General features: G+C 47.3%; 2 protein-coding genes across 2 annotated transcripts in view; both read left to right on the top strand.

Annotated features, from left to right (window-relative positions):
- SYP (synaptophysin) overlaps positions 1–18,779 on the top strand; it is a 34,104-nt gene extending 15,325 nt beyond the window's left edge. Inside the window, exons 6-7 of the mRNA XM_088453391.1 lie at positions 322–628; positions 17,869–18,779. Of these exons, the coding sequence (XP_088309517.1) occupies positions 322–624 (303 nt within the window). The 3' untranslated portion in view covers positions 625–628; positions 17,869–18,779. The remainder of the gene's footprint in view (positions 1–321; positions 629–17,868) is intronic.
- Positions 18,780–23,686: 4,907 nt separating this feature from the next.
- On the top strand, positions 23,687–24,928 carry PIGH (phosphatidylinositol glycan anchor biosynthesis class H). Its single transcript, XM_088453502.1, is given in 2 exon segments — positions 23,687–24,335; positions 24,338–24,928. Coding segments are annotated over 2 exon segments (651 nt in total). The 5' UTR covers positions 23,687–23,788; the 3' UTR covers positions 24,442–24,928.
- Positions 24,929–25,747: the final 819 nt, after the last annotated feature.

Genomic DNA, 25,747 nt, shown 5'->3' with positions numbered 1-25,747 from the left:
TGAAGACCATGAAGTACCTCACGAACTGTCTGATGAAGACCATGAAGTACTTCACGAACTGTCTGATGAAAGCACTTTGCTAACGTTATATTTACTTATTTTCCCTCGCCCCCTATAGAGATTTGCAGGTAAATGAGTGAAGAATGTGCCGTAATAGACAGTTATATACACAGAGGACATCCAGCGGACATCGCAGACAGATGAGATCCCCCCTAAGTGCACTGTACATATAACATAAAGAGACCTTGTTTTGTGGTGGATTTGTGGTGGAATTCAGGCCTTTCTGCTCATATTGTACCCTGACTGTTCCCTCTCTTATAGGCCTTTGGATTTCTCAACTGCGTAATCTGGCTGGGAAACCTCTGGTTTGTATTCAAAGAGACGGGATGGACAGCTCCATTCATGAAGTACCCACCACCGGCCCAGGAGAAACAGCCTGCTCCTGACTCCTACAGCCAGGGACAGGGACAGGTTCAGGGCTACGGTCAGCAGGACACGTACGGACAGCAAGGAGGTTATCAACCCGACTACTATGGCCAACAACCTGAATACAACCAACAGGGGTACAGTCAAGGGACATACAACCAGCAAGCTGTCCCAACCTCTTTCTCCAACCAGATGTGAGCTGGTAAGTGTCAGCATGGTGAGCAACAGTAACCTACACAGTGGTGGTCATGTATGAAGTATGTAGCACTAATTGCTTTGGTTTTGCACTATTGTGCTTACATGGACCGACCAGAGCACATCGGTTTGCATGTCTTCTGTCCGCCGCTGAGTGATCTCGCTGCTGACTAGAAATGTCCAGCCCCCTAATGCATAGAACCACCCCTTCATTACATAAAAGTTTTAGTTTAGTATTTTTAAAAAATACTGCTCGGTATATCCTGATTTATGGTCTAAATCAGGGGTGGGGAACCTTTTTTCTGCCGAGGGCCATTTTGATATATATCACATTATTTTGCCAGCCCGGTGCAGGCCACACCCCTTTGTGTGATGTCACAAGGGGGTGGGGCCTCAATCGCCGGTGATTACAGCAATGCCTGGAGTATCCTGAGGGTGCTCCGGGGAGCTGTAAGGGCAGCTGTGTAACCTTCTGAAGCATCCTACGGACGCTCCAGGCAGCACTGCTCCATAGATTCTAGGCACCCTGCTAGCTAGATGAGACTAGCAGGAAAAAGCTCCGAGGGCCAGACCAAATGATTCCGCGGGCCTTATATGGCCCCCGGGCAGGAGGTTCCCCATCCCTGGTCTAAATCATGAGAGTGAGGGTACACCAAGGCACAATGGCACAATTGTGGGGCTGATTCTGAACTGGGAACAAAGCAAAAAAGAGCCAGTAACTTCGCACCTTGGCAAAACCGTGCTGCAGTCTAGGTTGGATATATGTAAAATGTGCAGAGATATAGATTTGGGAGGGGAGTGTCCAAAATCAGATCTATATTGCAGTGTAATAATAAAGCTGGCCAGCATTTGTGAGCGACATGCAAAAGCCAGGGCCGTAACTAGGGTGGTGCAACCAGTGCCATGGCATAGGGCACCGCAGGGCAGGGGGCGCTGTTTGGGCCTGTCAATTTTCCTGTTTATTATCATTCTCACTTGTAGCTTCCTCTTATTACATCCCCAGCATCTCCTGGCCTCCCCTATCTCTTCCCTGGCCCTTCCCCATGAGGCCATGGCCCTTTTTCAGGTGCACTATTTTATGTCCCTATTTAAAAATTGGGGGGGAGGGGGGCGCCAATACTCTCTATGGCACAGGGCACCAAAAAGTCTAGTTACGGCTCTGGCAAAAGCAGCCAGTATTTACCCTGCATAAAACAATAAATATATTTGCCCCCCTTGCATTGCACCATGGGGCCGGATTCTGGGAAATACACTATTGCCGTATCTGCTGTGATTTTGTACGCAGAGGATATGCGAAAACACGCTAACGTCTCAGGCGCTGGAATCTGTATTGAGACCAGAGGCGCCATTGCAAATCCAAGCAACAGCGTACTAATACTCAGCCACATACGTAGGTACTTCCATAATCGACCCTATGGTCGCGAAAAATAGCCGTCTGAACTGAGACGCTGGAGCATTCTGGATCGCAGGCGCAGGGAGCGACATATCCCGAAAACATTGACGATGCCCCTGCGTTTTTGTGGCACACTCCGTTACCTCCCTCATTCAGCCCTTAACTGTCCACCACGCTGCGCGTAGAAAGTCACTGCTTGTGACTACTGTAATGGACTTTGATGCTTGCGCAGTGCGACTCGTACGCATGGGCAGGCGGACGCTAATCTCTGCAAAAACATCGGCACAGCGTACAAATCTCTGAAACAGGCCCTTGGTTTGTTCCTGATTGCTCTCAAGTTAGAATCAGTCCCCGTAGGTGCCCCTAGAAATGTGCTTCTTCATGTAAGTGCCTATAGAAGTCACAAGTTTCATTAAATATATATAGGATGAGACCCAAAAATTAGTGCAAAACCAAGTCTACTTGCAGCACGGAAATGGCTGCGCACCCCATGCGCAATGTCCCCCATACAGCCAGGAATGCAGCTAAACCCCTTTATCTCATTTCAGTTGGCAAGATGACATTTTAACCACACGCAACCCAGCTCCGCCTATTGGCTGCCTCTCGGCAAATGTGATTGGTTGGGGGGCATGTCCCAGCTCTTTGTGTGCTACATGGAAAACACACAGCGTTTCCTTGCACGAATGCAAAATGCATTGCACACCCTAGGCCTGAATCAGCTGCGAGCACTGCTGATCGCAGATTCCCGATTATTGGGAAATTGCTCAGAATGGGTCCTGTGTGATCGCACGCAGCCCCTGCTATGCCAGGCGTTTACAGGGCGGTGGGGGGCGGAGACGGCATGCGTTCCCGGAAACTTGCCTCCCCCATTTTCCGGGAGTGGCCAGGGCCTGTGCCTGTGTCCTTTGCTGAATCAGCCCCTTGTACGGTAACATGGTGTGTTCAGATGCAAATTATAACCATGATAGTAATAATAAAAAAAACAAAAATAGCAATTATTCAATAATTAAAAAAAGTACCATTCAGAAATATATGTGTAAATGTTTCAGGCTTCCAGGCGGCCAGACTGGGTCATCTGGCATTCGCATTAGTGCCATCCAGTCCTGCCCTGGGGGGGAATACTAAACCGCCTGCTCTTCTAAAGTAAAGTAATACTGTGAGGTATTGAACCAAATTGGAACCATAATTTGCATATCAGAATGGAGCAATAATTTTAGGGTTATATGCCCTACGGCTGCAAGCCTACCATAACTCCAACCACATTGCGGGCATTCGCCCATATGCGGGGCCGGATTAAGATCTGTGGGGACCCCTGGGCAACAAACTTGTGGGGGCTCCTATTAATAAAATGATCAAAATTGTATATATATATATATATATATATATATATATATATATATATATATATATATATACAGTATATATATATATGTATATATATAAATATATACATAGATCTATATATAAATTAAATAATTTGACTGAGTGGGAGACATGATTACTATCTGCCTCTCTAGCTCTCTCTCACAGGGCAGGCAGCCAGGGAACACACACAGGGCCTCATTCAGACCCGCTCGCAAGCGCGTCGATGTCAGTAGTGAGCTTCCGGCTCTATTAGAGCCGGAAGCTCACTTGGGCTTGCAGCAGACGAGACCCTACCACAAGGGTCTCGTCGCAAGCCCGATGGTTGTGACCATCACCTGGCCGCTTGCAAAAGCTGTGGGTGGTTACCCACAGCTTAGCGAGCGGCCAGAAGGCCGGCTAAAAAAAAAAAAAAAAAGCGACCGCCCTCATTCAGAGCGAGCGCTCGCTTTTTGCGAGCAGCTCTGAATGAGGTCCACAGTGAGATGATCTCACTGAGTGTCACACTCACTTGGCACTTGCAGCACAGCAGGCTGGAAGCGGCTGCCTAGACAGCCTTCGAGGAGCGGCAATGAGTGAAGGGGCGCCTTGGGCGTCTCACTCACGTCGCATGTGGCAGCAGCATCACAGTCACTCTCAGTCATTGTCTCGCGGGATGATGACATCATCACGCGAGACCCCGACTGTGCAGCAGTTCCTTGGTGGCCGCTGTAAGAAACAGCTGAGCCACCGGATATAGCCGCCCGTCCGTCTAAGTAACCTAAGTAGCTGCTATAGCCGCCGTCGCCCGCCTAAGTAACCTAAGTAGCCGCTATAGCCGCCGCCCGCCTAAGTAACCTAAGTAGCCGCTATAGCCGCCGCCCGCCTAAGTAACCTAAGTAGCCGCTATAGCCGCCGCCTGCCTAAGTAACCTAAGTAACCGCTGTGGACGGGATAAGCAGCGATTTAATTGTAAGCGTAGTGGGGGAAGTTGCCAATGTGTGGGTGCCCCGGGACGACCGCCCCTTTCGCCCCGCCTATAATCCGGCCCTGCCCATATGCAAACTTGTAGACATCTCTGCAACCACACCTTCCCTATCCCTATCCCATATGCTTGGCTTGGCCGCCATTATTATTAGGGCGCACTTGCACCGCACCTATACTTGGTGCAAGATATCCCACTACTTGCAATAGCTGCAGTTTTATCTACACGCCCTTAATATGTCCTAACTACCAACCAAGTGGAGAGGCGACATACAACTCTGAATCGCCGGCTCATACGCTCGGGTCTGAATGCGTGCGCTTGGATCCGTAGTGCGAGCAGTTTTGCACCAGATCCTAAGTCACAGGAATATCAGGAAACAGAAAGTTGCCACATCACACACACAGAATTTCTATCTCTCAGTGATCACTTACATATCTCATCCCCAAATACAAGTCCTTGTCTTCCGGACCCTGCACTTAGGTACCCAAGGGACAGTCCAGCAGTACCATGAGTCTCCCATTCTGAAACTTGGAGATCTACAACAGTATTTCTCTAACTGTGCTCTGTGGTGTTATAACAGCACATGTGTGTCCATCATGTGAGCTGTATAATTACTACATGGCCCTTAATCATTACTATGGCTTACTGATACATATATGTTTACCTATTATATGGTAGGGGAACATGTACATATATGTCTGTGAATGTCAAAATGTGCCTTTAATTGCTGGATGAACATGTCTCTGTAGCAATGATGCCGTACTGTTATGTTGAGTAATTTACATCTAGATTTATATCTTTGCAACATGTACAGAACATTCTTATTTATCTCTCCATCACTTTCCTTCATCACCCTCACCCTTCATTTTACTCTTTATTTATCTTGTATAATTAGCCCCTTGCTCCCTCCATCTCTCCTGTCTGACATCCTTCCTTCCCTCGTTACCTCACTCGTTATTTCTCTCACTTGTATTCCCACCTTCTCACTTTGTACTCTCACCTTGAGTCATCACCCTGTGCCACCTTCTCACTTCTATTACTCTCACTATGTGCCACCTTCTCACTTCTATTACTCTCACTCTGTGCCACCTTCTCACTTCTATTACTCTCACTCTGTGCCACCTTCTCACCTCTATTACTCTCATTCTGTGCCACATTCTCACTTCTATTACTCTCACTATGTGCCACCTTCTCACTTCTATTACTCTCACTCTGTGCCACCTTCTCACCTCTATTACTCTCACTCTGTGCCACATTCTCACTTCTATTACTCTCACTCTGTGCCACCTTCTCACTTCTATTACTCTCACTCAGTGCCACATTCTCACTTCTATTACTCTCACCCTGAATTGTCACCCTGTGCCACCTTCTCACTTCTATTACTCTAACCCTGAATTGTCACCCTGTGCCACCTTCTCACTTCTATTACTCTCACCCTGAATTGTCACCCTATGCCAACTTCTCACTTCTATTACTCTCACCCTGAATTGTCACCCTGTGCCACCTTCTCACTTCTATTACTCTCACTATGTGCCACCTTCTCACTTCTATTACTCTCACTCTGTGCTACCTTCTCACTTTGTACTCTCACCTTGAGTCATCACCCTGTGCCACCTTCTCACTTCTATTACTCTCACCCTGAATTGTCACCCTGTGCCACCTTCTCACTTCTATTACTCTCACCCTGAATTGTCACCCTGTGCCACCTTCTCACTTCTATTACTCTCACTCTGTGCCACCTTATCACTTTGTACTCTCACCTTGAGTCATCACCCTGTGCCACCTTCTCACTTCTATTACTCTCACTCTGTGCCACCTTCTCACTTCTATTACTCTCACTCTGTGCCACCTTCTCACTTTGTACTCTCACCTTGAGTCATCACCCTGTGCCACCTTCTCATTTCTATTACTCTCACTCTGTGCCACCTTCTCACTTTGTTACTCTCACCTTGAATCATAACCCTGTGCCACCTTCTCACTTCTATTACTCTCACCCTGAATTGTCACCCTGTGCCACCTTCTCACTTCTATTACTCTCACTCTGTGCCACCTTCTCACTTCTATTACTCTCACCCTGAATTGTCACCCTGTGCCACCTTCTCACTTCTATTACTCTCACTCTGTGCCACCTTCTCACTTTGTACTCTCACCTTGAGTCATCACCCTGTGCCACCTTCTCACTTCTATTACTCTCACTCTGTGCCACCTTCTCACTTTGTTACTCTCACCTTGAATCATAACCCTGTGCCACCTTCTCACTTCTATTACTCTCACCCTGAATTGTCACCCTGTGCCACCTTCTCATTTCTATTACTCTCACCCTGTGCCACCTTCTCACTTCTATTACTCTCACTCTGTGCCACCTTCTCACTTTGTACTCTCACCTTGAGTCATCACCCTGTGCCACCTTCTCACTTCTATTACTCTCACTCTGTGCCACCCTCTCACTTCTATTACTCTCACTCTGTGCCACCTTCTCACTTCTTTTACTCTCACTCTGTGCCACATTCTCACTTCTATTACTCTCACTCTGTGCCACCTTCTCACTTCTATTACTCTCACTTTGTGCCACATTCTCACTTCTATTACTCTCACCCTGAATTGTCACCCTGTGCCACCTTCTCACTTCTATTACTCTAACCCTGAATTGTCACCCTGTGCCACCTTCTCACTTCTATTACTCTCACCCTGAGTTGTCACCCTGTGCCACCTTCTCACTTCTATTACTCTCACCCTGAATTGTCACCCTGTGCCACCTTCTCACTTCTATTACTCTCACTCTGTGCCACCTTATCACTTTGTACTCTCACCTTGAGTCATCACCCTGTGCCACCTTCTCACTTCTATTACTCTCACTCTGTGCCACCTTCTCACTTTGTTACTCTCACCTTGAATCATAACCCTGTGCCACCTTCTCACTTCTATTACTCTCACCCTGAATTGTCACCCTGTGCCACCTTCTCACTTCTATTACTCTCACTCTGTGCCACCTTCTCACTTTGTACTCTCACCTTGAGTCATCACCCTGTGCCACCTTCTCACTTCTATTACTCTCACTGTGTGCCACCTTCTCACTTTGTTACTCTCACCTTGAATCATAACCCTGTGCCACCTTCTCACTTCTATTACGCTCACCCTGAATTGTCACCCTGTGCCACCTTCTCACTTCTATTACTCTCACCCTGAATTGTCACCCTGTGCCACCTTCTGACTTCTATTACTCTCACCCTGAATTGTCACCCTGTGCCACCTTCTCACTTCTATTACTCTCACCCTGAATTGTCACCCTGTGCCACCTTCTCACTTCTATTACTCTGACTCTGTGCCACCTTCTCACTTCTATTACTCTCACTCTGTGCCACCTTCTCACTTTGTACTCTCACCTTGAGTCATCACCCTGTGCCACCTTCTCACTTCTATTACTCTCACTCTGTGCCACCTTCTCACTTTGTACTCTCACCTTGAGTCATCGCCCTGTGCCACCTTCTCATTTCTATTACTCTCACTCTGTGCAACCTTCTCACTTCAATTACTCTCACTCTGTGCCACCTTCTCACTTTGTTACTCTCACCTTGAATCATAACCCTGTGCCACCTTCTCACCTTGAATCATCACCCTGTGCCACCTTCTCACTTTGTTACTCTCACCTTGAATCATCACCCTGTACCATCTTCTCACTTCTATTACTCTAACCCTGAATTGTCACCTTGTGCCACCTTCTCGCTTCTGTTACTCTCACCCTGTGCCACCTTCTCACTTCTATTACTCTCACCCTGAATTGTCACCTTGTGCCACCTTCTCGCTTCTGTTACTCTCACCCTGTGCCACCTTCTCACTTCTGTTACTCTCACCCTGAATTGTCACCTTGTGCCACCTTCTCGCTTCTGTTACTCTCACCCTGTGCCACCCGCTCCTTCTATTACTCTCACCCTGAATCATAACCCTGTGCCGCCTTCTCACTTCTATTATTCTCACCCTGAATCATCACCCTGTGCCACCTTCTCACTTCTATTACTCTCACCCTAAATTGTCAACTTGTGCCACCTTCTCTCTTGTTACTCTCTCCCTGTGCCACCTTCTCACTTCTGTTACTCTCACTCTGAATCATCACCCTGTACCACCTTCTCACTTATATTACTCTAACCCTGAATTGTCACCTTGTGCCACCTTCTCGCTTCTGTTACTCTCACCCTGTGCCACCTTCTCACTTCTATTACTCTCACCCTGAATTGTCACCTTGTGCCACCTTCTCGCTTCTGTTACTCTCACCCTGTGCCACCTTCTCACTTCTGTTACTCTCACACTGAATCATCACCCTGTGCCACCTTCTCACTTCTATTACCCTCACCCTGAATTGTCACCTTGTGCCACCTTCTCGCTTCTGTTACTCTCACCCTGTGCCACCTTCTCACTTCTATTACTCTCACCCTGAATTGTCACCCTGTGCCACCTTCTCACTATTATTACTCTCACCCTGAATCATCACCCTGTGCCACCTTCTCACTTCTATTACTCTCACCCTATATTGTCAACTTGTGCCACCTTCTCACTTCTGTTACTGTCTCCCTGTGCCACCTTCTCACTTCTGTTGCTCTTACACTGAATCATCACCCTGTGCCACCTTCTCACTTCTATTACTCTCACCCTGAATTGTCACCTTGTGCCACCTTCTCGCTTGTGTTACTCTCACCCTGTGCCATCCGCTCCTTCTATTTCTCTCACCCTGAATCATAACCCTGTACCACCTTCTCACTTCTGTTACTCTCACCCTGAATCATCACCCTGTGCCATCTTCTCACTTCTATTACTCTCACCCTAAATTGTCAACTTGTGCCACCTTCTCACTTGTTACTCTCTCCCTGTGCCACCTTCTCACTTATGTTACTCTCGCACTGAATCATCACCCTGTGCCACCTTCTCACTTCTATTACTCTCACCCTGAATTGTCACCTTGTGCCACCTTCTCGCTTCTGTTACTCTCACCCTGAATCATCACCCTGTGCCACCTTCTCACTTCTATTACTCTCACCCTGAATCATCACCTTGTGCCACCTTCTCACTATTATTACTATCACCTTGAATCATCACCCTGTACAACCTTCTCACTTCTATTACTCTCACCCTGAATTGTCACCTTGTGCCACCTTCTTGCTTCTGTTACTCTCACCCTGTGCAACCTTCTCACTTCTATTACTCTCACCCTGAATTGTCACCCTGTGCCACCTTCCCACTATTATTACTCTCACCCTGAATCATCACCCTGTGCCACCTTCTCACTATTATTACTCTCGCGCTGAATCATCACCCTGTGCCACCTTCTCACTTCTATTACTCTCACCCTGAATTGTCACCCTGTGCCACCTTCTCACTTCTGTTACTCTCACCCTGAATCCTCACCTTGTGCCACATTCTCACTTCTGTTACTCTCACCCTGAATTGTCACCCTGTGCCACCTTCTCACTTCTATTACTCTCACCCTGAATTGTCACCCTATGCCACATTCTCACTTCTATTACTCTCACCCTGAATTGTCACCTTGTGCCACCTTCTCACTTCAATTACTCTGCACTGAGTAATCACCCTGTGCCACCTTCTAATCTCTGTTACTCTCACCCTGAATTGTCACCCTGTGCCACCTTCTCGCTTCTGTTGCTCTCACCCGGAATCATCACCCTGTGCCACCTTCTCACTTCTGTTACTCTCACCGGGAATCATCACCTTGTGCCACCTTCTCACCATTGTTACTCTCACCCTGAATTATCACCATGTGTCACTCACCTTCTCACTTCTATTACTCTCACCCTGTGCCACCTTCTCACTTTGTTACTCTCACCTTGACTCATCACCCTGTGCCACCCTCTCAGTTCTATTACTCTCAACCTGTGCCACCTTCTCACTTTGTTACTCTCACCTTGAATCATCACTCTGTGCCACCTTCTCACTTCTATTACTCTCACCCTGTGCCACCTTCTCACTTTGTTACTCTCACCTTGACTCATCACCCTGTGCCACCTTCTCACTTCTATTACTCTCACCCTGTTCCACCTTCTCACTTCTATTACTCTCACCCTGTGCCACCTTCTCACTGTTGCTTTCACCTTGACTCATCACCCTGTGCCACCTTCTCACATCTATTAATCTCACCCTGAATCATCACCCTGTGCCACCTTCTCACTTCTATTACTCTCACCCTGAATTGTCACCCTGTGCCACCTTCTCACTTTGTTAGTCTCACCTTGAATCATCACCCTGTGCCACCTTCTCACTCTCACCTTGAATCATCACCCTGTGCCACCTTCTCACTTTTTTGCTTTCATCTTGAATCATCAGCCTGTGCCACCTTCTCACTTCTATTACTCTCACCCTGAATTGTCACCCTGTGCCACCTTTTCACTATTATTACTCTCACCCTGTATCATCACCCTATTCCACCTTCTCATTATTATTACTCTCACCCTGAATCATCACCTTGTTCCACCTTCTCACTTCTGTTACTCTCACCCTGAATCATCACCATGTGCCACCTTCTCACTTCTATTACTCTCATCCTGAATTGTCACCTTGTGCCACCTTCTCGCTTCTGTTACTCTCACCTTGTGCCACCCGCTCACTTCTATTACTCTCACCCTGAATCAACACCCTCTGCCACCTTCTCACTTCTGTTACTCTCACCCTGAATCATCACCCTGTGACACCTTCTCACTTCTATTACTCTCACCCTGAATCATCACCCTGTGCCTCCTTCTCTCTTCTATTACTCTCACCCTGAATTGTAACCCTGTGCCACCTTCTCACTTCTATTACTCTCACCCTGAATCATCACCCTGTGCCACCTTCTCACTTCTATTACTTTCACCCTGAATTGTCACCTTGTGCCACCTTCTCACTTGTTACTCTCTCCCTGTGCCACCTTCTCACTTCTGTTACTCTCACACTGAATCATCACCCTGTGCCACCTTCTCACTTCTATTACTCTCACCCTGAATTGTCACCTTGTGCCACCTTCTCGCTTCTGTTACTCTCACCCTGTGCCACCCGCTCCTTCTATTACTCTCACCCTGAATCATAACCCTGTGCCACCTTTTCACTTTTGTTACTCTCACCCTGAATTGTAACCTTGTGCCACCTTCTCGCTTCTGTTACTCTCACCCTGTGCCACCTTCTCACTTCTGTTACTCTCACACTGAATCATCACCCTGTGCCACCTTCTCGCTTCTGTTACTCTCTCCCTGTGCCACCTCCTCACTTCTGTGTACTCTCACACTGAATCATCACCCTGTGCCACCTTCTCACTTCTATTACTCTCACCCTGAATTGTCACCTTGTGCCACCTTCTCACTTCTATTACTCTCACCCTGAATTGTCACCTTGTGCCACCTTCTCACTTCTGTTACTCTCACCCTGTGCCACCTTCTCACTTCTATTACTCTCACCCTGAATTGTCACCTTGTGCCACCTTCTCGCTTCTGTTACTCTCACCCTGTGCCACCTTCTCACTTCTATTACACACACCCTGAATTGTCACCCTGTGCCACCTTCTCACTATTATTACTCTCACCCTGAATCATCACCCTGTGCCACCTCCTCACTATTATTACTCTCACACTGAATCATCACCCTGTGCCACCTTCTCACTTCTATTACTCTCACCCTGTGCCACCTTCTCACTTTGTTGCTCTCACCTTGACTCATCACCCTGTGCCACCTTCTCACTTCTATTACTCTCACCCTGAATCATCACCCTGTGCCACATTCTCACTTCTATTACTCTCACCCTGAATTGTCACCCTGTGCCACCTTCTCACTTTGTTACTCTCACCTTGAATCATCACCCTGTGCCACCTTCTCACTCTCACCTTGAATCATCACCCTGTGCCACCTTCTCACTTTGTTACTCTCATCTTGAATCATCACCCTGTGCCACCTTCTCACTTCTATTACTCTCACCCTGAATTATCACCCTGTGCCACTTTTTCACTATTATTACTCTCACCCTGAATCATCACCTTGTGCCACCTTCTCACTTCTGTTACTCTCACCCTGAATAATCACCCTATTCCACCTTCTAACCTCTGTTACTATCATCCTGAATCATCACCTTGTGCCAGCTCCTCACCTCTGTTACTCTCACCCTGAATTGTCACCTTGTGCCACCTTCTCACTTCTATTACTCTCACCCTGAATTGTCACCTTGTGCCACCTTCTCACTTCTGTTACTCTCACCCTGTGCCACCTTCTCACTTCTATTACTCTCACCCTGAATTGTCACCTTGTGCCACCTTCTCGCTTCTGTTACTCTCACCCTGTGCCACCTTCTCACTTCTATTACACACACCCTGAATTGTCACCCTGTGCCACCTTCTCACTATTATTACTCTCACCCTGAATCATCACCCTGTGCCACCTCCTCACTATTATTACTCTCACGCTGAATCATCACCCTGTGCCACCTTCTCACTTCTATTACTCTCACCCTGAATTGTCACCTTGTGCCACCTTCTCGCTTCTGTTACTCTCACCCTGAATCATCACCCTGTGCCACCTTCTCACTTCTATTACTTTCACCCTGAATCATCACCTTGTGCCACCTTCTCACTGTTATTAGTCTCATCTTGAATCATCACCCTGTGCCACATTCTCACTTCTATTACTCTCACCCTGAATTGTCACCCTGTGCCACCTTCTCACTTTGTTACTCTCACCTTGAATCATCACCCTGTGCCACCTTCTCACTCTCACCTTGAATCATCACCCTGTGCCACCTTCTCACTTTGTTACTCTCATCTTGAATCATCACCCTGTGCCACCTTCTCACTTCTATTACTCTCACCCTGAATTATCACCCTGTGCCACCTCCTCACTATTATTACTCTCACGCTGAATCATCACCCTGTGCCACCTTCTCACTTCTATTACTCTCACCATGAATTGTCACCTTGTGCCACCTTCTCGCTTCTGTTACTCTCACCCTGAATCATCACCCTGTGCCACATTCTCACTTCTATTACTCTCACCCTGAATTGTCACCTTGTGCCACCTTCTCACTTCTATTACTCTCACCCTGAATTGTCACCTTGTGCCACCTTCTCACTTCTGTTACTCTCACCCTGTGCCACCTTCTCACTTCTATTACTCTCACCCTGAATTGTCACCTTGTGCCACCTTCTCGCTTCTGTTACTCTCACCCTGTGCCACCTTCTCACTTCTATTACACACACCCTGAATTGTCACCCTGTGCCACCTTCTCACTATTATTACTCTCACCCTGAATCATCACCCTGTGCCACCTCCTCACTATTATTACTCTCACGCTGAATCATCACCCTGTGCCACCTTCTCACTTCTATTACTCTCACCCTGAATTGTCACCTTGTGCCACCTTCTCGCTTCTGTTACTCTCACCCTGAATCATCACCCTGTGCCACCTTCTCACTTCTATTACTTTCACCCTGAATCATCACCTTGTGCCACCTTCTCACTGTTATTATTCTCATCTTGAATCATCACCCTGTGCCACCTTCTCACTTCTATTACTCTCACCCTGAATCATCACCTTGTGCCACCTTCTCACTTCTATTACTCTCACCCTGAATCATCACCTTGTGCCACCTTCTTACTCTCACCCTGAATTATCACCAGGTGTCACCTTCTCACTTCTATTACTCTCACCCTGTGCCACCTTCTCACTTTGTTACTCTCACCTTGACTCATCACCCTGTGCCACCTTCTCACTTCTATTACTCTCACCCTGAATCATCACCCTGTGCCACATTCTCACTTCTATTACTCTCACCCTGAATTGTCACCTTCTCACTTTGTTACTCTCACCTTGAATCATCACCCTGTGCCTTCACCCTGTGTCACCTTCTCACTTCTATTACTCTCACCCTGTGCCACCTTCTCACTTTGTTGCTCTCACCTTGACTCATCACCCTGTGCCACCTTCTCACTTCTATTACTCTCACCCTGAATCATCACCCTGTGCCACATTCTCACTTCTATTACTCTCACCCTGAATTGTCACCCTGTGCCACCTTCTCACTTCTGTTACTCTCAACCTGAATCATCACCTTGTGCCACAATCTCACTTCTATTACTCTCACCCTGAATCATCACCTTGTGCCACCTTCTTACTCTCACCCTAAATTATCACCAGGTGTCACCATCTCACTTCTATTACTCTCACCCTGTGCCACCTTCTCACTTTGTTACTCTCACCTTGACTCATCACCCTGTGCCACCTTCTCACTTCTATTACTCTCACCCTGAATCATCACCCTGTGCCACATTCTCACTTCTATTACTCTCACCCTGAATTGTCACCTTCTCACTTTGTTACTCTCACTTTGAATCATCACCCTGTGCCATCACCCTGTGCCACCTTCTCACTTCTATTACTCTCACCCTGTGCCACCTTCTCACTTTGTTGCTCTCACCTTGACTCATCACCCTGTGCCACCTTCTCACTTCTATTACTCTCACCCTGAATCATCACCCTGTGCCACATTCTCACTTCTATTACTCTCACCCTGAATTGTCACCCTGTGCCACCTTCTCACTTTGTTACTCTCACCTTGAATCATCACCCTGTGCCACCTTCTCACTCTCACCTTGAATCATCACCCTGTGCCACCTTCTCACTTTGTTACTCTCATCTTGAATCATCACCCTGTGCCACCTTCTCACTTCTATTACTCTCACCCTGAATTATCACCCTGTGCCACTTTTTCACTATTATTACTCTCACCCTGAATCATCACCTTGTGCCACCTTCTCACTTCTGTTACTCTCACCCTGAATAATCACCCTATTCCACCTTCTAACCTCTGTTACTATCATCCTGAATCATCACCTTGTGCCAGCTCCTCACCTCTGTTACTCTCACCCTGAATCATCACCCTGTGCCACCTTCTCACTTCTATTACTCTCACCCTGAATCATCACCCTGTGCCACCTTCTCACTTCTATTACTCTCAAACTGAATTGTCACCTTGTGCCACCTTCTCGCTTCTGTTACTCTCACCCTGTGCCACCCGCTCACTTCTATTACTCTCACCCTGAATCACCACCCTGTGCCACCTTCTCACTTCTATTACTCTCACCCTGAATTGTCACCCTGTGCCACCTTCTCACTTCTGTTACTCTCACCCTGAATCATCACCCTGTCCCGCCTTCTCACTTCTATTACTCTCACCCTGAATCATCACCGTGCCACCTTCTCACTTCTATTACTCTCACCCTGAATTGTCACCCTGTGCCACCTTCTCACTTCTATTACTCTCACCCTGAATTGTCACCTTGTGCCACCTTCTCACTTCTATTTCTCTCACCTTGAATCATCACCCTGTGCCACCTTCTCACTTATGTTACTCTCACCCTGAATCATAACCTTGTGCCACCTTCTCACTATTATTACTCTCACCCTGAATCATCACCTTGTGCCACCTTCTCACTTCTATTACTCTCACCCTGAATCATCACCTTGTGCCACCTTCTCACTTCTATTACTCTCACCCTGAATCATCACACTGTGCCACCTTCTCACTATTATTACTCTCACCTTGAATCATCACCTTGTGCCACTTTCTCACTATTATTACTCTCACCCTGAATCATCACCTTGTGCCACCTTCTCACTTCTATTACTCTCACCCTGAATTATCACCCTGTGCCACTTTTTCACCATTATTACTCTCACCCTGAATCGTCACCTTGTGCCACCTTCTCACTATTATTACTCTCTCCCTGAATAGTCACCTTGTGCCACCTTCTCACTATTATTTCTCTCGCCCTGAATCGTCACCCTGTGCCACCTTCTCACTTCTGTTACTCTCACCCTGAATCATCACCTTGTGCCACCTTCTCACTGTTATTTCTCTCACCTTGAATCATCACCCTGTGCCACTTTCTCACTTCTGTTACTCTCACCCTGAATCATCACCTTGTGCCACCTTCTCACTTCTATTACTCTCTCCTTGAATCATCACACTGTGCCACCTTCTCACTATTATTACTCTCACCCTGAATCATCACCCTGTGCCACCTTCTCACTTCTATTACTCTCACCCTTAATCGTCACCTTGTGCCACCTTCTCACTATCATTACTCTCTCCCTGAATAGTCACCTTGTGCCACCCTCTCACTATTATTACTCTCACCCTGAATCGTCACCTTGTGCCACCCTCTTCACTATTATTACTCTCATCCTGAATCGTCACCTTGTGCCACCCTCTCTCTATTTTTACTCTCACCCTGAATCGTCACCTTGTGCCACCCTCTCACTATTATTACTCTCACCCTGAATCGTCACCTTGTGCCACCCTCTCACTATTATTACTCTCACCCTGAATCATCACCCTGTGCCACCTTCTCACTATTATTACTCACCCTGAATCATCACCCTGTGCCACCTTCTCACTATTATTACTCTCACCCTGAATCTTCACCTTGTGCCACCTTCTCAATATTATTACTCTCACCCTGAATCGTCACCTTGTGCCACCTTCTCACTATTATTATTCTCACCCTGAATCGTCACCTTGTGCCACCCTCTCACTATTATTACTCTCACCCTGAATCGTCACCTTGTGCCACCCTCTCGCTATTATTACTCTCACCCTGAATCGTCACCCTGTGCCACCTTCTCACTGTTATTACTCTCTCCCTGAATCGTCACCTTGTGCCACCCTCTCACTATTATTACTCTCACCCTGAATCTTCACCTTGTGCCACCTTCTCAATATTATTACTCTCACCCCGAATCGTCACCTTGTGCCACCTTCTCACTATTATTATTCTCACCCTGAATCGTCACCTTGTGCCACCCTCTCACTATTATTACTCTCACCCTGAATCGTCACCTTGTGCCACCCTCTCACTATTATTACTCTCACCCTGAATCGTCACCTTGTGCCACCCTCTCACTATTATTACTCTCACCCTGAATCGTCACCTTGTGCCACCCTCTCACTATTATTACTCTCACCCTGAATCGTCACCTTGTGCCACCCTCTCACTATTATTACTCTCACCCTGAATCATCACCCTGTGCCACCTTCTCACTATTATTACTCACCCTGAATCGTCACCCTAAGCCACCTTCTCACTATTATTACTCTCACCATGAATCGTCACCTTGTGCCACCCTCTCACTATTATTACTCTCACCCTGAATCGTCACCTTGTGCCACCCTCTCACTATTATTACTCTCACCCTGAATCATCACCCTGTGCCACCTTCTCACTGTTATTACTCTCACCCTGAATCGTCACCTTGTGCCACCTTCTCACTGTTATTACTCTCACACTGAATCGTCACCTTGTGCCACCTTCTCACTGTTATTACTCTCACCCTGAATCGTCACCTTGTGCCACCTTCTCACTATTATTACTCTCACCCTGAATCGTCACCCTGTGTCCCCTTCTCACTATTATTACTCTCACCCTGAATCGTCACCCTGTGTCCCCTTCTCACTATTATTACTCTCACCCTGAATCGTCACCTTGTGTCCCCTTCTCTTCCCTGCAGGGTTCTCTGCGGCTGATCAGTGAGCTCAAGCTGCAGGTTGTGATATTCTGATGTGCGGTAATGCAGCCCAGATGCCAGAGTGAATATTAATGGGAGAATGTCGTGTCTGTGATGTTTATATAATATATAATATATATATATTTAATGATATATCTGTACCAAAACACAGGAAAATCCCATCTCATTCTACCAGAGACTGTCTTCCTGCAGAACATTGCTGTGTAATCCCTTTCCTGTCTTTGCCAGAACCCTGCAGAGCATCGCTACGTAACCCCGTTCCTACCAGAGTTCAGCAGAACACCCCCGTCAATCTCTTTTCCCTGTCAGGTGGGCCGGGCTGCAGCGCTATATAATATTACCCCCCTCCGTGAGTAAACACAGTATTGTGATGTAAGAGAGTGAGATTTCAGATTACCCATCAGCCCCTCTGGCAGGGAAGTGAATTTTCAGGGCGGTTAGTTAATGCACCGTTTTTAAGCTTCTGGTTAGTTTTAGATTTCCTTTAGCAATCCGTGATGTCTGCACTTTGCAATGCATTGTAGGCCCCTCTTGCACAATAATGGGATTGATGCAGAATTTAATACTTTAAAGATTGCTATTGTGCCCTGCGTAGGTATGAGTGGGCTGAGGTGGCACAAGCTATGTTAAGCGACACCAGCTACAGAGTTAATTAGGAGAGTGACACAACCTAGGACTGTAACGCTAAGTGACCAAAGGGTAATCCCTTCCCTGTGCACTCTGGGTATTAAACCCCTGTCTTCCCTCACCCAGCGTCATTACTGCCCGCTTTTTATGCACATCAGCTTTCAAATCGCCCATGCCCAGTATCCCTTTGTGCTGTATATTGTGTTTGTGACACTAAAGTTGCGTGTTGTAATCCTGACTGGAAAATAAAGACAGGCTGGAACAAACTGTGTCTGAGTATTTTATTATCTCTGCAAACGGTAGCACAACCATCTTCTATTTATTCTAATACAGTACAAAATACACTACGTAAACACATATAAACAGTGCACCTGACCATGGTCAGCATGATAACAAAATGGACCCTCCCACCCTGGTGTAGCAAGAGGACCGCGACTGCCCATTTTACGTATGTCAAGGTAGTTTTTCTCTAGATCAGATTGCCCCTCCTCCGGATCCGTCACTGACTGGACAGCTGAAATCCCCATATTAGGAGCCTCCATTAAAAGAAAAAAAAAAGGGTTTCAAAACACAAAACGTATTATGCGGTTTTAGACATTCTAAAAACAGAATGCGATGTGTAGTGGTTTTAAAACCACTCACAGTACCACACATTGATCAAATTAACACCGTAGCCCAGGGGTGGGGAACCTTTTTTCTGCCGATGGCCATTTTGATATATATAACATTATTCGCGGGCCTGGTGCAGGCCACGCCCCTCCACGTGATGTCACAATCGCCGGTGATTACAGCAATGGGAGCTGTAAGGGCAGCGGTGTGACCGTCTTAAGCATCCTAAGGACGCTCCAGCCAGCACTACTGCATAGATTCTGGCTGCAGGGTGCCATTCTAGGCACCCTGCTAGCAAGATGTGGCTAGGAGAACAAAGCTCCGAGGGCCAGACCAAATGGTTCTGCAGGCCTTATACAGCCCCGCGGCCCGAGGTTCCCCATCCCTGCCGTAGCCTATGAGAAAACGGGGCTAGTGGGCCGAGCATTGGTTGTGAATACAGTTGATTTTTGGTGGTTCTCTGGCAGCTTTAAAAACCCTGGACAAAATGGCCGACAATCCGCCAAGTTTAGAACATGCCACTACTAAACACATTGACATCCTTTTTTTTTTTTTTATTATTATATGTGAAGGATAGACAACACCGAATCTATCATGCAATGTTTTTGTAAACCGCAGCCAAATCTGTAGTAAAAAATTAGGTGTATGTGACAGACGAGATAGCTCAAAAAGCATATGCAGTCTGAGTTATCTGGCCAATCAGCCGGTGAGGAATAACAATACACTTATAATAAGGGCAATCATTATGTATTGATTAAAGAGGCAAATAACATTGATCATTCTCTTATGGTGGTAATATTATTTTATTAATATATATTAATATAATATTGGACAAAAAAAACTTCATACTCAATATTCTTTATGTTTTATATTATGTCTGGCCTCTTTGTCCTGTGATAAATATGCCCCAGAGAGTTCAAAGCCTACAACATTTCCTGTTATATTGTTTATTTTGGAATTACAGTACTGTGAATATTATTGCAGTCATGTCACAATGACCTCTCCCACAAGAGGGCAGTGCAGGAGAGGCCAGTGACAAGTCTGTCCTCCCTGGCTGCACTATTATTAAGTAAACTAATAAAATGTAAAATAGATATAGTTAGAAGCAAATATTTCCTATTGCAGCTGTAGAAAATATATTGCAGCAATTAAACAATAAAACTTTATCGGGGCAGCTGAGTGATGCTCATCGGATGTTTTGCATTACATTGGCCTGGCCCCCTCCCCACAGACCAATGATTCTTGGCATTATCCTGCCTGTCCTGGAGGACCACCTACTTTCACCTACATACTCCCCTTCAGTGGATGCAAAATATATGAAATCCAATTAAATATATACAATGCAAAGCCCTTGGTTTGCTATTGCTGGTATACTGACTTTTAAAGCCAGGGTGGACAGTTTTCCATACATCACTATAGTTAAGACACATATAGATGGCTTAGGGGTCTATTTACTAAGCACTGTTAGGAGACAGAGTGAAAAGTGATAAGGTGCCAGCCAATCAGCTCCTAACTGCCATCTCACAGACTGTGTTTGAAAAATGACAGTTGGGAGCTGATTGGCTGGCACCTTATCACTTTTCACTCTGTCTCCTAACACCACTTAGTAAATAGACCCCTTAGGCTTTTTTACAACTACAAGTCCCTGTATAATAACATGACAACACCAGACACTTAGTCATTATCCCCTCCACCAAGTACTTTATCTGCTACTGGACTAATGGTGGGTACACACTACACGATATGCTCCCTGAGCGATATCGTGTAGTGTTGTCCCCGGCAGGCTGTGCTCAATGTCGTTCATGACATTGAGCACAGCCGCTGAACGATATCATTAACGATATCGTTCAGCGCCGGGCTCTCTGCCCCATTCCCTGACATGCAGCAACCTGACGAGATCGTCAGGTTGGCCTGCATGTCAGCCCGATGAACGATGATGACCAACGACCCGCGAGAACGCGCGTCGTCGTCATCGTTCATCTTTTTGGTGTTAAAAATGGACGATAAAGTGGACGACTGAACGATAACGATATCGTTCAGTCGTCCACTTTATCGCCCAGTGTGTACGCACCATAAGTTGTGATCAGTCACCTGTGTTAAAGACACTGTTCTCACCAACGTATTAGTCGAACACAGGTGACTTTGCCGTGGCAAACACAGGATTTCTACAGGGGGCTTTCCAAATGCTTGATTTTAAAGGAAGTGTGGCCAGTCCATGAAGAGGGCATGATCAGCTATAATATATGTCATAGGAAGGTACTGCATACCATTATATGCGGCAGTAGGGCCATCCTGTAAGAGCTGAATGTTTTTATTACCAGATAATTTGAGCAAGTTCGGAAATCGGGAGGGGGCAAAAAAACCTTGTACTACCCTGAACATAGATGTACATATTGGTATTGGTCTCTTTATATACTCTTTATATACTGGATAGTGTATTATTATACGGTATTAATAATTGACCCTATAGATGTCCTATATCAGTGCACCCCTAACTGCATGTTTTCCAGATATCCAAGTTGATGCACAAGTACAGTATATTCATATATTCATTACTAGCTGACACATTTTAAAAGATCAGCATGTACTGTAGTGCTAATTATTTAATTTATAACACTGAGGGGATCTTAAAAAAAAACGTGCAACTTTATAGTATTATATGCTATTTCTATTGTGGTAAACATGGTGTGGGCTATGGAGTGGGCTTTGCAGGCAACCATAACCCCCCCAGTGTTTGCCTATGCTTCGATCGCAACATAAGTTCATGAGCAGAGTATTTTGCACCTGGTGAAAGGGGTCCTGTTGGAGGCTGTGCAGAACATGCAGTGACTTCTTGTTCCGCAGCAGGACTCATAAGAGCCAAATTGCCTAGGTATGCTGGGACTTGTTAATGTACAATAGCTGGAGAGGCATATGTTGCTTAAACTATGGCCCTGATTCAGAGCCGGATGCTCTTTGTGAGCGCTCGCTCTGAATCTGGGCGGCCTGTTTTTTTTTTTTGGCCGGCCTCCAGCTTTTGCGAGTGGCCAGGTGATGGTCGCGATGGTCACGACCATCGGGCTTGCGACGAGACCCTTGTGGTAGGGTCTCGTTCCCGCAAGCCCCAGTGAGCTTCCTGCTCTAATAGAGCAGGAAGCTCACTACTGACATCACGAGTGATGTCAGTAGGGACACCTTGAAACGGCAGGCGTTCCTTCAGGAACGCCTCCGTTTGGTCAGCCACCCCCCCTCCCCGCCTACAAAATGGGGCGAGCTGTTGATCAACAGCTGCACCCGTTTTGTTGTGAGACCCGGAGCAAGTGATTTCTCGCTCGCTGCAGGGCTCGCGCAGGCTGCGCGTGCGCACTGCCCGGCTGTCGATCCGCTTGCAAGTGCTATGCGCTCGCGAGCGGGTCTGAATCAGGCACTATATGTCTCGAGCTGTTTGTAGAAGTTCAAGCATGTCTGGGGATGGCCATTGACCATCGATGGTTTTCCAGCTAGCCTTTATGTTTCCCTACCTAGTTACTCCTAATGATGGTTCCCTGCACATCAAGCCTACATGTTGCCCGAGGCCTTAACTAAATGGTTCCGAGTCGCACGCAGTCCCGATGTTTACCGTAGTTAAGCAATTTTTTTTGTTTGCAACTCCGCTTGTGTGGAAATTTCTGAACTCTCCTACAGCGCATGTTCCATGGAGAGTGTATGCACAAACAGGATGGTGCGATTGGCACAGATGGTATCAGAAATGGTATAGAAAAGTGATGGGCCTTCCCGGAAGGTGGATAGAAATTGCCCATCTCATGGGCGTGTAATATGAGTGTCGCAGGCGTGCCACTGCAGGCAGCTGCGTTCACAGACGCACAGCCATAGGAGGCCAGAGTCAGGCTGAGAAACTGCGCCTGCCATAGGGCGGGTGCAAGTGATGGTGCGCCGATGGTGGCATCTAAAGAAACACTGGCGGTATTACAGCGTGCAGAGACGCTTAAAGTGGCTGGACGCTTGTGCATCGGGGGAAAGGCTGATACAAGCAACGCATAATATTTCAGACGCAACTATTGGCAACAGACGTGAGAGCATACTCTGCCTCCCGCTCTATAATGGCGATATTACCGGCATTATAAAGCAGGAGGCGGGGATACGATGACGCGATTCAGGGCGAATCGCGTCATCGCACCGCTGGTCCACCCACTTTCGAGGGAGGTCACAGGGGGCCGGCGCCCGTTCCGGGGGACTTGACTACTCTTGCGGGGTGTCGGGAGCAGCACCTGATTTTCGGGAGGCTCCCGGCAGTCCCGGGAGAGTAGGTAAGTATGCGTAAGAGCGAACGCAGCAGCGCCCATTTCCAGATTGGTAGCGGAAAGATCCCCTTTAGTAGATGTACCCTGAAGTCATTAGTTACTGTCCAACGTCATTAGTTACTATCAACGTGGACATAGAGGGGATTTCAAGAATGGTAATATCTAAATCCCCTTCCCGGAGAGGACCTGTGTAGAGATAGATCCCCTTCCGTAGATGTACGAATCAGGCCCAATGGAAGCAGCAAAACAGAAAGGCAGACAGCAAGCGCAAAGCCTACGTCACGGCCACGCCCCCCAAATCCCGGAAGAAGGGCACAAAATCTATGGGGTCAGCTGACGGCGTGGGTAAGACGGGTGCCCCCTGATTGCGGAGGTCACAGCCAGGCATGGAGGTCCCGGGGAGAGAGTTCTTGGACGTAGACGGGAATAAGATCACCCTGCAGCAGAGCTCGTACAGTGACAGCTGCCGGGAGCTCACCGTCACCAGCCCCAAGCTGTCCCTGCGCTCCCTGACCGGCTGCACCTGCGGGGTCTGGCTGCTGGCCTACGCCGCCTTCCTGTACACCCAGCACAGCGCCGTGCTCACCGCCGCCATCCTCTGCACCGTGCTGGGGCTGCTCTTCTACCTGCACCTGCTGAAGGTCGACCAGGAGTCGCTGCTGCTGCTGGGCTCGCTGGGGATCCAGCAGACGCTGAGCTACGCCTCGGGCCGGGAGAGCACCGTCTTCATAGAGATGTGCCGGGTGCGGGACGTGGTCATCAACGAGGGGATCTCCATGCAGAAGGTCCTCTACTACCTGTGCATCCTGCTGGGGGATCCCTCCGACCCCCGGGGGCTCTCACAGGTCATCCCGCTCTTCCAGAGCTCCCAGCCGCGCCTGGACTGCCTGCTGGAGATCTACAGGAGCTGCCAGGAGGTCCTATCCCAGAGGGGGATAAGACCCAACATGGAGGGGTCAGTGGGTCCTATCCCAGAGGGGGAGCACTAAGACCCAACATGGAGGGGTCAGTGGGTCCTATCCCAGAGGGGGAGCACTAAAACCCAACATGGAGGGGTCACTGGGTCCTATCCTACAAGGTCAACACTGAGGTCCAACATGGAGGGGTCAAGACGTTGTCAGAAGGAGAGCACTGGAACACAACATGCAGAAGTTAGGGGATCCTAACCATGAGGGGCAACACTGAGGCCCAATAGGGAGAGGTCAGGAGGGCCTATCCTAGAGGAACAGCACTGAGACCCAACATGTAGGGGTCTGGAGATCTTATCCCAGAAGAACAACCCTGAGACTCAACATGGAGGGACCAGGAGCCCCTTTCTCAGAGGGGCGGCGCTGAGACCCAATATGGAGGGGCAAGTCTGCGCTATCCCAGAGGAGCAAAGCCCCATAACCATGCATGTTGTGGTTCTCATGGACTGAGGAGGACCTGTCCCTGAAATCCGAGGCTTTTCTGAAATTCCCAACTGGTATCTGCATAGAGCTGAGCTGCTCTGTCTATAGTATAAAATACAAATTTATATAATATAATTATGGGTGATTTGTTTATTTTGTATCTGTTTTAGAAATATTAGGTGGCTGGATCACATGTTCATGGATGTCTATAAATGAAATATCTATTAAAAAAAGTTATCCTTCCTACACTTTTAAGTACAACCTATTTGAGAAATAACTGCTGCAATCACTCATTATGGGCCCTATTCCATAAGCACCAATGGTCTGGTGCTTAGCCCTGCCCCTTTCTTTGATTGGCTCGCTGCTTGCCATAACAGGGAAATCTAGTGATTGTCCCCTTCAATGGTCATACCATCAATTGTTAATCCACTGATGGCCCTCCCTATCCAGGAGACCTGCTCTAACAGCCAGCTGTTCTGCATTGTCTAACCCTTTAAAGGCATTTGTGTGTGTGTATGTGATATATATAATATTTTATTTATCCTGGTCATGTTGGTAACTCCTGACAGAATGTACAGAGCATCCTTACAAAATGGCGGCCATTCTAATTTCCACTTGGTCTGTGGAAACAGGCTTAAGTGGCCTCCTCAAGTTCCAGCAACATGTCCGGGAAGAATGTGGCTTTGTACCATGGCACCGGTCATCAAAAACACAGGTTCCTCCACAGCTCCTGGAGTAATATAGTGCTTGATTATCTTCCCCTGAATATATGTTACAAATATATGTAAAATACAGTATTAGGGGTATTCAATATGGGTGCGATAACATCGTTTTTGCGTTAATATCGCACCTATGATGTCATTAACGCAGGTTTTAGTTTTACACGGTATTCAATTTCAAAGATTTTTCGCAGGTTCGAAAAGTCTTTGATAAAAAACGGGGATAAGTTTTCAC

This window comes from Taudactylus pleione, unplaced genomic scaffold, assembly GCF_031769625.1.
Source record: "Taudactylus pleione unplaced genomic scaffold, aTauple2 ptg000579l, whole genome shotgun sequence".
Classification (NCBI taxonomy): Eukaryota; Metazoa; Chordata; class Amphibia; order Anura; family Myobatrachidae; genus Taudactylus; species Taudactylus pleione.
The sequence above is the reverse complement of the archived record's forward strand: the minus strand, read 5'-3'. Positions and strand labels throughout refer to the sequence as shown.